The sequence below is a fragment of the Apteryx mantelli genome, chromosome 17, assembly GCF_036417845.1.
Source record: "Apteryx mantelli isolate bAptMan1 chromosome 17, bAptMan1.hap1, whole genome shotgun sequence".
In the NCBI taxonomy this organism is placed as follows: Eukaryota; Metazoa; Chordata; class Aves; order Apterygiformes; family Apterygidae; genus Apteryx; species Apteryx mantelli.
The window spans coordinates 8,675,471-8,690,243 of record NC_089994.1 but is presented as its reverse complement, the minus strand read 5'-3'; the positions used below and the strand labels follow the sequence as shown (position 1 = coordinate 8,690,243).

Genomic DNA, 14,773 nt, shown 5'->3' with positions numbered 1-14,773 from the left:
TGCCACTTAGCGGCTGAAGCTGATGCAGCACTCCATAAACACCTCCCTCCTTGCACATATGCACACATTTCCAGGTAAGAGAGTCCTGTGATGCTGAACAGGTTTGTGTTTCTGCTCAGGTGTAGTAAAACTTGACTAGAGACAGAAGGGCATTTTTTAAAAAAGAAAACTTACACTTATTTTGAATACTTTGAAATCTGTCACAAATTGCACTCTGCAGGATGAAAGGATGTTAAAATACCATCATTACACCGAAAGGCCAGATATTATGTGAAACAGCAACTCTGCTATTACTGGTGGTAATGATACTCCTCTATTCCCACTGGGCCCCATCTCTAGGATTCAGGGGTATACACCATTTCTCACTGCCAGGGATGTCTTTTACAGAAAGAAGCAACCTACCCACCACTGCTGCTACTGCTGCCTTGCCAGCTTCTGCAGTTCGCGTGGAAAAGGCAGCCATTTCTGGAGCGATAAGCAGCTGCCACATTAGCCAAACATGCTGCACAAGACCTACCAGCTACTCTGTCCTGATTAAATGACGGTAGTTAAAAAGGAAACAGTGTAAAACTCACACCCTAGTGAAAGATAAGCCAAAAGACGCAGATGAAAGGTCGCTGAAGAAGCCACTATTGCAGTGGAATTAAACCTTTTCTACTCATTAGAGTTTAGCTAGAGCCTCTCAGGGGAGTTTCTACTGCATAAAGTCGTTTAAGTTTTAACCAGGATTTTGAAACAGAGCTGAGTTTCAAGGAAATTGACTGTGATCTGTCACGGTGTGACATAAATACATTACCTGAAGGCTCTTCCACCGCACCTCAATGAACAAATATGATGGAGCTCAATTGAATCCTTGATCAGTATTTCCCAGAGAACAAAGACATTTATAGTCCTCGGTAGCATCGGCCCCAGCTGCCCTCAGAAAGGAGCTCTTTCTGAGGCTGTAGAGAGAATGATGCTTAAAGACAGGCACAGTGTAGCATAACACTGTGCATGAGGTTGTTTTGATCAGATATTCACTCTTCCTGCAACAGCCCACCCTCCCATACACACCTCTGCACTAGCTTTACTTGCAACTCTACATATTAAATGTTGATGCACTTTAGAAACAAATAACTCACACTGCATAGGTAAAAGCAAAGCCCTCTGCTTCCTGTGAAATTAAAGCCAGAGATGATTATTCAGGACAAAACAAAGGTTTGTAAGTGTTGCTGGTTGCTCTGTGCCAGTGGAGGGGAGAGGGAACCAGATTGCAGTCTTTTGTGTATCAACGTACAGTCCCTTGCCAGCAAACGGTTGAATTGCCTGCACGTTACCAAGACGTAGACAGGAAAACAGTGAAGAGGCTTGGCATAATGGGTGTTTTGGGCTCATTCCTGTCACTGACAGGACAGAGGGAAATAATCTCTTTGTCTTTCAGATCCTAGGTTGAGTCCCAGGACAAATAAAGTCAGAAAAAGCATTGCTTTCCTTCTGCTTTGATCACATTCAATCAGACAAACGCTACTGGGGAACAGTGACAGATGCTTCGAGAGGGAATTTATTGCTGTAAACTACACTGGCCTTCAGGAGGATTTAGGCAACTCTGGATATTGCAGAATCTTTTCCCTAAACTGTCGTGTACTTACAACAAAATTGAACTGCCTCTTGCTAATAAACATGCAGCCCTGTTTTGAGAATGTAAATCAGCTGGCAGGATACCTGCCAAGTCAAGTGTTTTATCGTAATGTAATGGGTGACTAAATACACATTCCAGTGCTGGAGATTTAAATAATCCTTTAGAGCACTGCTGAAAGTACCAGAGACCTTGGCAAACAGAGGAAAACCTACCAAAGAAGATGAACAAGCTACAGAGACTGGTAAAAACCATCTATTTTACTATTATTATTGATGGATCAAATTCTTATTTTAATTTTTAGCAGGTTGTGTGAGTACTAGCAGGTACTTACAGAATTAATTGTCCAAATCATCACAGTCCCTGGGATAAAGCTGACAGACTAATGGCAGCTCAACGCCACCACAATGGCTGGGACAATACTGCAGAAGCCAGGTATTAAGGAAGTTTGGGGAAGGTAACACTGTAAATACAGCACAGCTCTAAGCACAGAACTGTTTGGTGGCTCCTGAAGGGAGAAGCAAAGCTTCTTCCCTGAGCCCAGAACCACGAAGGAGCTCTGTGATACAGGAGCTGATAGGTGACGTACTCTATAACGAAAGCAGGGAAATGAGCAGGAGTGGTGTTACATCCGTAGCCACTGCGATTAGAAAAGAAGCAAGGCGCTATTGTAGAAATCTCTCTTAGCTGCACACTTGGTGCAACTGGGAAGAGCAGAGGTCTCAGGTGCGCAAGCCTTAGCTCATTTCTGATTACCGAGACAGTAAGTGGTGCAGCCAAGGGGAATGGAAGTGAGTGAAATGTAACTGCTTCTAATGGGGACAGCAAAGGGCTCGCCCTCTTGCTGCAGGCTTGGAGCAGCCTAGCTTCATCTCTGTCCTAGGAGAACAACCTGTTTCAGGCTGTCACAGAAGTTATTTACAAGAAAACACTTTGAGGAAAGAAATAATCTGAGACTATTTGAATTTCTGATTTTAAAACTATTGGGGGACTAGAGAAAACCTTCCGTGTTTCAATAGATGGCTCTGTAAGAAAAAAATGAGCAGGTAGAGCACAGAGGACTCCCTGGCTTCGGGTTGTCTGTCTTCTTCCCATAGTCAGTAGTGTCACATTCATGTAGCAAGACAAGATCCAGCCTGAGGTGCTCTGTGCTGGTGAGCAGCAGCTCTTTGTGCCCCATTGCCCTGCAGAGCTGCCCCCGTGGGAGGGTTTTGCAAGCAGGGGACTGTTAAGGGCTGTCCCGGGCCTGGAAAACCCTGAACATTGTGCAGGAGGTGTCAGGCTAAGAGCCTGGCCACAGGCTGGTCCCCTGCAAACTCAGGGTGGGCTTGAGACATGGGCCAGAACTCCCAGGCCAGGGAGAACGGCAGGGCAGAGCTTGCCAGTCACAGCATCTCACACGCAGAAGGGGAAAGCAAAGGCACAGGCACAAAACAGGTGTGAGCTGAAGGGGACGGGGGGTGACACAGAGACCAGCCAGTGGCATGGTGTGGCTGCATCAAGGAAGGGGTGTTCACCGCCAGTGGGATGTGAACGGAGGACCTGATGGTGCTGACCCTCAGCTGCGCTCCTCTAGGGAAGCAGCAGGTCGGTTTGGAGGCAGAGCCAGACACTCTGCAAAGTGTCCAGGCGAGAGTGGCAAGAATGACCTGAGATTTACAAACCTGACAGAGGAGGAAAGGTCAGCAAAATTGTTTTTTGGCAGTTTCCACACAGAGTCCCTGACTCTCCACAGTCAGCCCCAGCGTTGTTCTGCTGTGGGACACACATTCATGCTAGATATAATCAGGACATGGCAGTACAAGGAGGGCAAGATGCACGCTTTTTGCTCGCAGACCTGCGGGTGAGCTCTCAGCTCTCATGCAGTGTCAGCCAGGATGGCTCCTTCTACATCCCTCAAAAACCTGGCAGGAGACCTCACTTTTATACCGACACCTGCTCCCAGATGCCACAGTCCCATTCACTTGTGCATGCTTCTGAAGGCAGAATACCAGTGTTTAAATGGCAATATAAGCAGTCAGTATGACAGATGAAGAAATAACCTCAGGGAGACACAGAACACGACACAGGATCCACTGCCTGCCACATATTTTACCCACATCATAATATTGAAAAAGCAGACAATATTCTGGCTGAATAAGAAATTATAGACTGATAAGCACAGGAACTTGTAGGAACAATTGTATGATGAGAGAGTTCAACAGAGAGACGTTTGCTCTGTACAAAATGTGAAGCAGCATAAGAAAGGGTCTCTATTTTAAACTAAAAGGAAAGGACAAAATAAGTGTAATTTCAGGGAAAAGGTAGAAGAAATAGCATGACGATGAATCAGGATCACACAGGATATATATAGTCGTGAGAAAATCCCCAATACTATAGGGAAGCTCTGTCCAATAGAGCTTAGGCAGAAATGGGACAGAAGACATAAAACTTTGGCAATGCTCCTTGAACAACTCATCACATCAATTTTTTAAATGAATTAATTGAAGCAATAACACAAGTCTGTACCAGTATTTATTGTTGTTGCATACTTTTTAAGCACACAAGTATTAAATGAAAGACACTTGCAGACCTCTGTCCAAAAGCTGTCCCAAATTCTTTGTGAATGGCAATGAATTAAAAATATTATTTTGCAGTAGAGGGAGCCATAGAGCTTAAAAATCTGTATTTTTTTCCATCTTTGGTGCCTCCCATTTTATGAAGATGTTTGTAACCTCTTCTAATCTTCACTTCACACAACTCAGTGTGAATGGGCCAAATTCCTGCCGGGCTATTTTATTCTATGCAAGAAAGCCATCCATTTTCTGTCCATCTTCTTCAGCTTCAGAGCAAGATCCTGATCCTGACAATATGTGCCGCTGGGATTGGAGGCACTTTCCAGTATGGTTACAACATCTCCATCATCAATGCTCCAACTTCAGTAAGTACTGCTAGTCCGAGAGCTTCCCCCCGAGACAGGAGCCAAGCTTCCTGCCAGCGGGCCCCTAGTGCCTTCAGTCGGGCCATGAAAAATGGCCTGTCACCAAATGTGCAGTCTGCTAAAACTAGGGATGAAAACGAATGGATATGTTGTTCCCTCTGGATAATTCATAGCTGATGTACAGGACCCTGGTGTCGCCAGCCACCCTTAAGGAGCATCAAGTGTCACAAGATGTCACTCAGAAGCCTTGTTTCAACTACTTTAGCAAATCTAATTTTGAAAATTTCCAACCTGCATCCTTTGAAATGGAGTTTTGCCCCTAAATTCAAAGTTGGACCCATGAAATACATTTTAAATAACCAAGATAGTTAATATATAAACCAATTTCAGCTTTTCAACAGCTACAATTTTACACCCTTAGCACCTGTTAAAAACACATCTGAGAACTGGAGGTCATTATCAACCAAAGGTTTGGAGGCATGGACACAGAATAAATGGATCTACTAAGAAAAAAGCCTTTACATTTCTCAGGGTCCTTAATCTCTATGACGCAGTTAAGCAGCGCTGTCCTTCCCTCACAGTACATTCAGAGGTTTATGAATGAAACCTGGCTGGAGCGCACAGGCGTTCCCCTTGAGAGCAACGTGATCCTGCTTCTGTGGTCTTTCACTGTCTCCGCGTACCCTCTAGGAGGACTCACTGGGGCTATTGCGGCTGGTCCCATGGCAATCGTGTTGGGAAGGTAAGATTGCATTGAATTTTGCTTTAAGCTTTGCAGCTTCCATTAATCCAAGTGGAATTAAGAGCCCTACAGCAAAATACCCACTGTAGTTAAAAAAAATGAAAAGACTTTTTCCATCACAGATCAGTCTGCCATTAACATTCTGAGCTGGCAGGGAGACGCTACCTTGTGTGGCAGTATTCATGTCTCAAAACTCAGTCTGAAACAGCTCTTGCCCCCTCGTTATCTTCTGATAATATTCTGACCCAGCCGAAGTGTTAAAACAAGGATTTCAGCTCAACTCTTTGTCACAATAGCCACCTACAGAGTCACCATCATTTTTGTGCCCAGTTTTCTGTCATCCATTCAAACAGGAAATCATGACAGAACTGACCAAAGGAATTTGTAGGAATGACACCCTGAAAAAGCAGCGTGTTTGCCAAAAGAGCAGTCATTGCAGCACAGCTCCTTTTGTCTCACAGGCTGTATCTCCCTTTTAGACTGAAGTATTTCAAGAGGTATTTGTTAATCTTCAGAGTTGCTTTTCTTCCCTGTGCTTAAGTATCTGTACAATATCTGTCTCTCCCCACATATGCTTTATATACAGCTCTATCCCCAATTCTCTTTAGAAAAAAACAGTTAGTGTTACTAACCTAAACCAACAGGAAGTTAGGAAGTTACATTTTACCTGCCTCCTTCTTGACCCCAAGAATTTTTCTCTATGTGCCATCACTTTGGTACACTCCCTTTATATGATGAAGAAGGCACCTTTATAGTTTGGGACAGGAGGAGCTGTCTCCTATGGCTCACTTGTTTCATGGTTGCAAAGACCTGGGAAGGATACGGCTTTCGTATCCAATGAAGAGTTTAGAGATGTCAGGATGTTTCCTTGTACTGCTTTGGAATAAAATCATTTCCCTTCATGGGCAACAGAAAGCAAGACTAACTTCTGGAGAGCATGCAGAGCATTCAGATGAGACCAGAGAGAATTACTGGCTATTCTGGGGCAAAAGAGCTCGGGGCGGGGGGGGGGGGGGGGGGGGGATAGGGGTTGGTTTCAGACAGAATTTCCAACTTTTTGACAGAAGTTTCATAAGGCTCATCCTATTACATGAAATGTATTTTTTTCAACAAATTGGAGTTTTTAGACAAAAACACATATGACTTACTGAAAGAATACCCCTCTCTATGCAAGAGGAAAACTGTGTGAGTACAAGAGCAATGAATCTGGGTGAGGACCCTGTGGTGCCTTCAGTGTGTCGAAAGCTGACCCTGCAGGGACACCCTGTGGTCATGCAGGTAGTCGGATATGGCCCCAACTGTGTGAGCCATGCAGAGTATCTGTCAGTGCTGGTCCCTGTTTTTGTAACAAGTCACCAAATCTGTTGATCTGCCATCCACACACGGGCATCTCAAGTAGGGTTTGGGGTAACCAAGGACGTTCTGCTGTAGAGCTTAGCAGTCCACCTTGAGCTTTCAGGTATGGAAAGGTGGATCTGCCATGTGAAATATTTTATCTGATAACCAATCCTTGCTCATATCTGAGCTCACAGTTGTGTCTATTCTCTCTGAAGGAAGACGTCCCTGCTGTTGAACAACGTGTTTGTGATCATAGCTGCAGTACTGTCAGGATTCAGTCGAATGGCAAAATCCTTTGAAATGGTTATGCTCAGCAGATTCTTTACTGGCTTGAATGCAGGTATGGAAATGTGAGAAACGCAACAGGACAAATGTGAGAGAAATATCAGTTAGAAATAGTAGAGATTTAAGTAAGAATCATCCAAGCTATTAGAACAATTTGTCCTCTAGTCTGACCATATATACATGAATGAAGAAGTTGCATATACAGATTTTCCTTTTTGCTTCTAAGGATTTGTTTAAGTGTACATAAGCAATTGTGTCTGTGTAATACACATGCGAATATCTGTGTGCAGTGTGCGTGCTAGGAGGGGAGCCCTGGGAGAAACTGAGCTGACAATTGACCCCTATCTGCTTGTAAGAATGTTATCAGCCACCCACCAGTGTGAGCACCACCATTAAACTTTTCATAGAAGTTCATCCCAGGCAATAATGATTGACACAAGTGACTTAAAATATCATCTTCAAAATGGGGGACTAGAGTGAAACATTATTTATAGCCTTGTGTTTAGTGCTGAAAAGACCATGGTACTCAGCTCCAGCCAGGCTTCAGTTTTGTTATCCATTGCTACTTATGAGTACGGAAATGTATGTTTAGCAGCTTATGCAATGAATAAGAGGAAATGAAATGTCTGGGTAAATCATTAGCACTGACACATCAGTCATCGTGCAGCCTGCAACAGACAAAAGAGTCCAGCTGGTGACCTCAAGAGGTGGTTGGCTGCACTTGTCCCCATCTCCTCCGTCTCCAAGCTGAGGTCAGCATTTGTCTGCCTTGCCCAGGTGTAAGCATGAACATTCAGCCCATGTATCTGGCAGAAAGTGCCCCAAAGAAGCTCAGAGGAGCTGTGGCCTTGACCTCTGCATCGTTTACAGCCCTGGGGTTGGTGCTGGGGCAGGTTGTTGGACTCAGGTAATGTACAGCTACAAGCCCAGTTTATACTCATTAAATCTCTTTCTTCTACTTTTTTTGCTTTACCACCCCTTTCTTCTCTTTCTTTTCCAGTGCCCACACACAGCAGAGGATGCTGGGCTCTTACCATGTTGTAAAATGTATTGTGCAAGTTATGTATTTTTTTTTCTCCAGGGAGCTACTAGGAGAGGAAAATAGCTGGCCGCTCCTTTTGGCTAGCAATGTGGTGCCTGCCCTGATCCAGCTCGTGGCTCTGCCTTGGTTCCCTGAAAGTCCCAGATACCTCTTGATTGACCAAGGAGACAAAGAATCCTGCATCTCTGGTGAGTCCAGGGTGACTCAGCCTCCCACTGAGAGCATGAGATCCATTGGCTGGGCAGATAAACAGCAAGAAGGTGGATTGCATAGTCTTAATATACAGCCCAGTTTGTTCAGCCCACAGCAATGTGAAACATAGGCTTCTTTCCAGCACAGTATTCTGTTCGATAACTCCACTAGCCTCCTCAGATGAACATAAAAGCTTTAAGTCAATACCATGCCTATGTCACTGGTCCCGTGATATGGCTGAATATTTGGATGATGTTTTTCTAAACCAGAGGACCATCTTTGACCTGCACAAAATATGTAGTACAGGCAATGTCTATAATTATTTCTGCTGCTGCACCCTTAAACACTGCCCAGGTGGTGGTTGGGTATGTACTTGTATGAACAACTACGGTAATTCCGAATGCTGATGAATGTACACTTTTTTTCACCTTGCTTTTGTGCAGACTTGGGCTTATATCCTTTGAGAATGGTGCCACAATTTTTATATGTGAGGGGGGTCACATCAAGTTCCAAACATGATTGCTTCCTCCTTCCAAACTAAACAACATGTTATAATCTTAAGTATTTTTGATGTATTAAGAAAATTGAAAGCCATCTTCTTAAAAAAGACTTTTTCCTACAAAGGTAGAGTCAAAAGGTGGAACTTGTGTTCACAATGGGGTATATGTCTTGCAACTATGAAGTGAAATAAATGCTGGTTGAAGAGCTCATGACCAAATCTGAAGCCAATTCATATTAAGGGATTTGCTTAGATTTGTAGCATACAAATCCCCATATACAGAGAGGCTGGAATTAGTTTCCAGGAAACATGTGCTATGTACTGAGAACATTTAATTCCCTTAATTTCCCAGGAAAGTTACTTGAGAAGCAAGTCAGAAGCATGGCTGCTGAAATTACACTGGTTGGAAATATTTCCTTGTCAAACAATAGTACAGGATTTGCAGTCCCTTCTCCCCCAAATTCTTCAAGTGGCTGCAACACAACTTGCTATCTCCATGTATGAACTCAGAGACTGCTCCACAGCTTTCTGCAGCCATCACTTGCTGCTCGATCCCTCACCCTGCAGAGGGACACAAATGGAGGATAAAGCGCTTTGAGTTCAGGGGAAAAGAGGTTCCTTTTGTCCTTGCAGCACTGCAGAAGCTCAGAGGCCACTGTGACCTGAGTGCAGAGCTGGAAGAGATGCTGGCTGAACAGGCTGCCACTGAAGGTCAGAGAGCGAAAAAGCCTTGGGAGCTGTTCCAGAATCCAGCTGTGCGGTGGCAGCTGATGAGTATCGTTGTGCTGAGCAGCGCCATGCAGCTCTGTGGGAATGATTCGGTAAGCAGCGTGGCAGCCACAGCAATCAGCAGCAGCTGTATCATGCGACATGGTGCAAGCTCCCAGGTCTAAAATTCCTTCTGCAGCAGAAAGCAAGCTGGCCTACACTGCCTGCAGAGATCTGCTGGCTGAAGGAGACATGAACAGAGTAATGAAGTAGTCACTTTTCCCAGTGGGAGAAGTTAAATTGGAATATGTAAAATGATGGCATAAAGAGAGAGCTAAGAACAAATACTAGATCTGTGCTGCACTGCCTATTTAGTACATGGGATAAATCCCTTTGGCATCCAGCTCTGGATGAGGTGAGGAAAGTTAGACAGAAAAGCCAATAAATCATGGAAAATAAGATAAAATCTATGTATGCCAACAGTCTTCTGAGAGATCAGGAAACAACAGTCTTTCATTACTGATGTAAGCCTCCTATTCTTATGAGTGCTTCCTCTTGCATCTAGTATACTGGGCATCATGGAAAAGGCCTTTTTTTTCTAGGGAGCAGTCTGTATTTAGTACACTTCTAATTGTCCTGCAATATAAAAATCATGTGGGTGTTTGCTTTGCAGACCACCTGCTTTGAGAGGCTTTTTCATCAACATCTGAGAGCAATTCTCAGATGTTTGGTTCCCAAAGTGCATCTATGCATTATGGCAACATTCAGAGGGATGCTGTCAAAACTGCCCATATGACAGCACATTGGTCATTCTCTGCATGGTCCTTCAGGAAAAGCAGTGGGTTGTGCTTTCAGGTATCTTCCCTTACAGTTCTCTCCTCTCTTTTCTCCTCAGATGTATTTTTATGCAGCTTATGTGTTCCAAGAGGCTGGAATTCCACAGGAAAAAATCCCCTATGTTGTAATCGGCACGGGAAGCTGCGAACTGATCACATCAGTTACTTGTGTGAGACTCTTAATGCACTCTGCTGACCTGCAGGCTCTGTTGACTGTCGGGAGGCTGTTAAAAACAAATTTCAGATTTACACTGCCCTTCATCCCAAAGCAGCACTTTATACCCAGCAGTCAAGTAGTCTCTCAGCATTCATGTCCAGATAGGTTAATGTGGAAGTCTTTTGTAAGGCACTGTATCTTCATAACTGTCTGAAAACCGCTGTTTGAAAGGGTTTAAATGCTTTAGCTTTTTGTCTGCGCGCATTGCCGTTTTCCTGTATGCTCAACCTTTAAGGTTGAAACTCTGCAATTAGAATTTAAATTGGACATTTCCAAAAGTAACCGGAGTGCTTATTTATTGTAACAACTGTGGGCACAACTCAGGGGCTGGTGAAGGGAACAGTAGCAGAGGGACTCACACTCAGGCTCGCCAGGTGAGGTCTGTCCAGCTGCCTCCCCCATGGCAGAGGCTGACTTTCATCTCACAAGCTGTGCCTGGCACCCGCAATCTTTCCTAAGTACATCTGAGGGATGCTACAGCCTCCAAACCCTGTCACTTTATGATAATAAGTTACAGCAATGACCAAGGACCTCAGCAGTCCCATGGGCATGCTCGATCCAGCTATCCTGGATTTTTAGCTTTAGTTGATTTCCTTTTCTCTAAATAAGACATCAGAGAAGTAAACTTAACACAGGTCTGGAGAAACAAACATTTCAGCTCCTTAGCTTGCCACTTCTCAGCCCCAAATTTCCTTAGATTTTTACTCCTGATTTCAAAAAATAAATAAACACAAAATAGCTGCTACGTGAATCTCCCTGCCAACCAAGGACACAGCTCGAGAAGCAGAGGAATTGTCTCCAGAAGATGTAACCCTTTTGCCTCATGTCACTATAGGTAGTGTCGGTTTAGCCGCAGCTGGGACACTCTCGTCTCCCCTGAACATCCAACTTGCCTGGCTCCTTGCCTGACATTCCTGCTGAACGGCCAATCTCAGTTTGCTCAGAAGTGCATCCTTGAAATAGCCGTAGAGCAAGCTAGGCACTGAGATCTGAAATGGGACAGAGGGAGCAGGTGGGAAGCATAAACAGACATTAAATATTTTGTGTTGCTTTGCTGTGTTGCTTGTGCAGAACATGATCATAGACTATGCCGGTCGGAGGCCGCTGCTCCTGGGGGGGTACAGCTTCATGGCAGGATGGGCCATTGTCTTCATGGTCGCTCTAAGCCAGCAGGTAACAAACTTCACTGAGTTGCTGAGGGGAAAAGGAGCCCGGGCTTTGCCTCTTGTGTGACTGGGGTGTTGAGTGATGGCAAATAACTGCAAGTGCCCTAACTGATCTTCCCGTGTTCTCTGTGGCTGTAGACTCAGGTTAGCTGGATGCCCTATCTCAGCATGGTCTGCATTTTTGCCTATATCCTGAGCTTTGGAATCGGACCAGGTCAGTTCCCTGCACGTCTTCACTGAGCTTTTGGGTACTGCTGGGGTTTGGAGATATGTGTGGGCAGCTTATGGAAACTGGCAAGCTCTGCTTAGCCACAGCACACCCAAAGGAACAGGTAATTTCTGCCAGTGATTTTCAGCAGTTTCCCAGGGTAGAGTTGTACGGGGACAGTCTGTGCTGTTCTTTCTATCATTTCTCCTTACAGCCATCTTGGGATGGCATTTTGCAGGTGAAGTTTGAAAGGAAACTTGAAACTAAATCATCAGTCCTGGATGCAATTCTTGTCTTAAAGAACAGCAAGTTTTTGATTTCATACCCAATTCACTAGGGCTGTATGCCAGTACTTCCAGTGCTTCATTTTAGTCCTAAAGGTTGATGGCTCTGTCATTAGATTACTTTTTTGCATACACCTAGGAAGCACAATTTCCATGTCTATTTGTTAGCCTATTAACATGCATTTTCTTGGCAGAACCCATTAGTTTCTGTGGCTGTGTGTGGGTACACAGGTTGTGTGTGTGTGTGTGTGTGTGTGTGTGTGTGTGTGTGTGCATGTTTGCCCAGTATGTGAGTAGACATGAGGCTCTGTTCATTTATATCAGTTTGCAGTAAGGGCAGGTAAGAGAAGAACCAAGCTGCAAGTGTCAGATACCACAGGGGCTGGAAATAATTTCTAGACCCAATCTCTACAGTGTTGTAGGGTTGAATCAATTGTAAGCCATTCTCCCAGTCTGATCCTGGTGAGAATAATGTGGATTACAAAACCTTTCCCAAAAGTTCATTCTAATAAGAGAGAGTTTGTATAATTAGCCAGCTCTTAATATTAACTTAAAACTTCCCCACTGCAGTTAAGCTCTATTACCACTTGTTTTGGCCTTGTTGACTAGTGAGACTAACTTACTGCAGATTGGTCCCTGTTCTCATATGCGTCATGTTGGTTTTGCTTGTTAGTATCTGTTCTCATGTTTTTAATATAATATCAACGGTATTAATTTTCTTGCCATTGCTTTTTCCAGCTGGTGTAACAGGAGTTCTGCCCACAGAAGTTTTTGATCAAATGTCCCGGCCAGCGGCTTACATGATTTGTGGCTCTCTGCTCTGGTTCAATCTGTTCCTGGTCGGAACAGCCTTTCCATTCATCGTGGTGGGTTCTCAAGGCAATGCAGTCACCTGCAGTTCTTTAGCATTTTCTATGAGAGGGACTGTGACACTGCCAAAGAAAAGAGACAGGGCCTGGAAACATCACAAGTTGCAGATGCACAGCAAGACAGCACTGCCATGAAAATTACCTTCATGAGGAAAGCGGGCAGGAACTTCTCTAAACCAAACTTTCCATGCATTCCCTATAGTGATTTCTGATGTGAGGCTGGAATCAGATTAATTTGGGGCTCTTATGGCCAATATTCCTGCTCTGCCCTCAGCTGAGAATGGCTGGGACCAGAGTTGAGACATAATTCCCCTTGGCCAGACTCTGGCACTCTTCCCTAAGGTGTTTCCTGTAGTGAAAGGAAGCAGAACTCCACAATCTGCTCCTGTCTTATCTCCTACAGCGAGTCCCCTTACTGTACAATTATGTAGAGAGAAAGACAGAAAAAGACATTTTGAGATACTTTTCTTGCTATGTCAAAAGACAAGTTATGCTGGGGAACTGCTACATCCAGGCATATGAGGCCCTCGCCAGTAAGCACAGAAATACTCCCTGAGTGAATTTAGTCCATGCAGGAAAGGGGTTTAGTGACCTGTCTGTCATATTACAGAATGTCTCCAACACTGTCTTGTTTCTCTTCCCCCCTCAGAAAAGTCTAGCACATTTCTGCTATGTCCCGTTCTTTGTGGTCTGCATCTGCACTGCTCTCTACGTTGGGTTCTTCCTTCCTGAGACAAAGGGAAAGTCCTTCCTGGAAATCTCGGAGGAGTTCAAGAAACGGAACTTCAAACCTCAAACCCATGCCTTTTTTTATAAAGGCCCTGAGGAGATCAAATCCACCGTGTTGTAGCAGGAGGTAGAAAGGAAGAAGAAAGGAGGGTGGTATCTGGAGGAAGTTTAGCAGTGATTATATTCTCTCATAGGGGCACAAAGAGATGAGTAGGGTTAATGAGAATATATTACTCCTAAGTTGTTATACTATATATATATGTGTGTGTGTGTAGTAATATTTAGAATAAACATATTCTATATGTGTGTGTCTATAATATATATTACTATATAGTAATATATAGAATCTATTACTCTGGCTTCACATTACATGTTTATTTGTTAAACTTCTAAGTCACCCCTTGTTCCTCCTGCCTGCCTGAAATGCTAACACTGACTTGTCCATCCTTTGCCAGCTCCTGGGGATATTCTCAGTGAGTTGCTTCCTGACAAATTGTTTGGAAGTTTCTTTTAAAAAACAGGGCATGTGTGACACAATGGTCCAGTTGAAATAATTTCAAACAGGCAAATCAGGCTACCAGAGAAAAACATGTTAGCAGCATGATACAGATAGGCAGGAAAGATGATCACTTTCCACCAAGACATCGGTAGAAGGTATTATAAATGCTTGTGAGCCACCTTGTCATCTGCTGAATTCTGTTACACTTCATAAACCATTTATTTTCTTGCTACACAGCCTGAGAATTTTCCCACTGCTCAAAAGCAGGATTCAGTGAATTGAAATGTGAAGTGTCTGCCTCCTACCAATAGTGAAAGGCCATGCTGCTGAGTAGCTAAATTCTGATTTAGGATCCTGGATTTAGGCATCCAAATTTGAAATTTGCTCCCAAATGCTTAGTTTTTAAGAAGGGCCTTAATTTTAAAAAATTGTATGAAAATTCCCTCTTCTCACCCTCAAATTAAAAAGTAGTTATGGATAAATGCACACACCCACTATAGGATCCACAGTTAGCAGCCTAAATTTATCAGCCTGTCAGAAGGTCACAGCCCACCAGATCTTTGCATGTACAGAACTTTGTGCTGTTGCAGTCGTGTTGCTGCTTATGGAAAAGAGATTTGTGAT

The 14,773-nt window shown here is 44.0% G+C and overlaps 1 protein-coding gene across 1 annotated transcript; it reads left to right on the top strand.

Moving 5' to 3' along the window:
- Positions 1-1,838: 1,838 nt before the first annotated feature.
- LOC106486274 (solute carrier family 2, facilitated glucose transporter member 11) lies at positions 1,839-13,771 on the top strand. The gene is made up of 12 exons (XM_013944827.2): positions 1,839-1,859; positions 4,437-4,535; positions 5,117-5,277; positions 6,831-6,955; positions 7,678-7,807; positions 7,982-8,130; positions 9,267-9,454; positions 10,237-10,347; positions 11,466-11,567; positions 11,699-11,774; positions 12,791-12,918; positions 13,571-13,771. Exons 1-12 carry the CDS (start codon positions 1,839-1,841, stop codon positions 13,769-13,771), a joined length of 1,491 nt encoding a protein of 496 aa, XP_013800281.2.
- Positions 13,772-14,773: the final 1,002 nt, after the last annotated feature.

What these genes read in the sequence shown, in the direction of transcription:
- LOC106486274 (XM_013944827.2), top strand. Translation starts at nt 1,839, where the DNA reads ATGAACAAGCTACAGAGACTG. An exon ending in AGCTCTGTGGGAATGATTCG is followed by an intron (nt 9,455 to 10,236) that starts GTAAGCAGCGTG and finishes TTTTCTCCTCAG; the next exon opens with ATGTATTTTTATGCAGCTTA. An exon ending in TGGTCGCTCTAAGCCAGCAG is followed by an intron (nt 11,568 to 11,698) that starts GTAACAAACTTC and finishes CTGTGGCTGTAG; the next exon opens with ACTCAGGTTAGCTGGATGCC.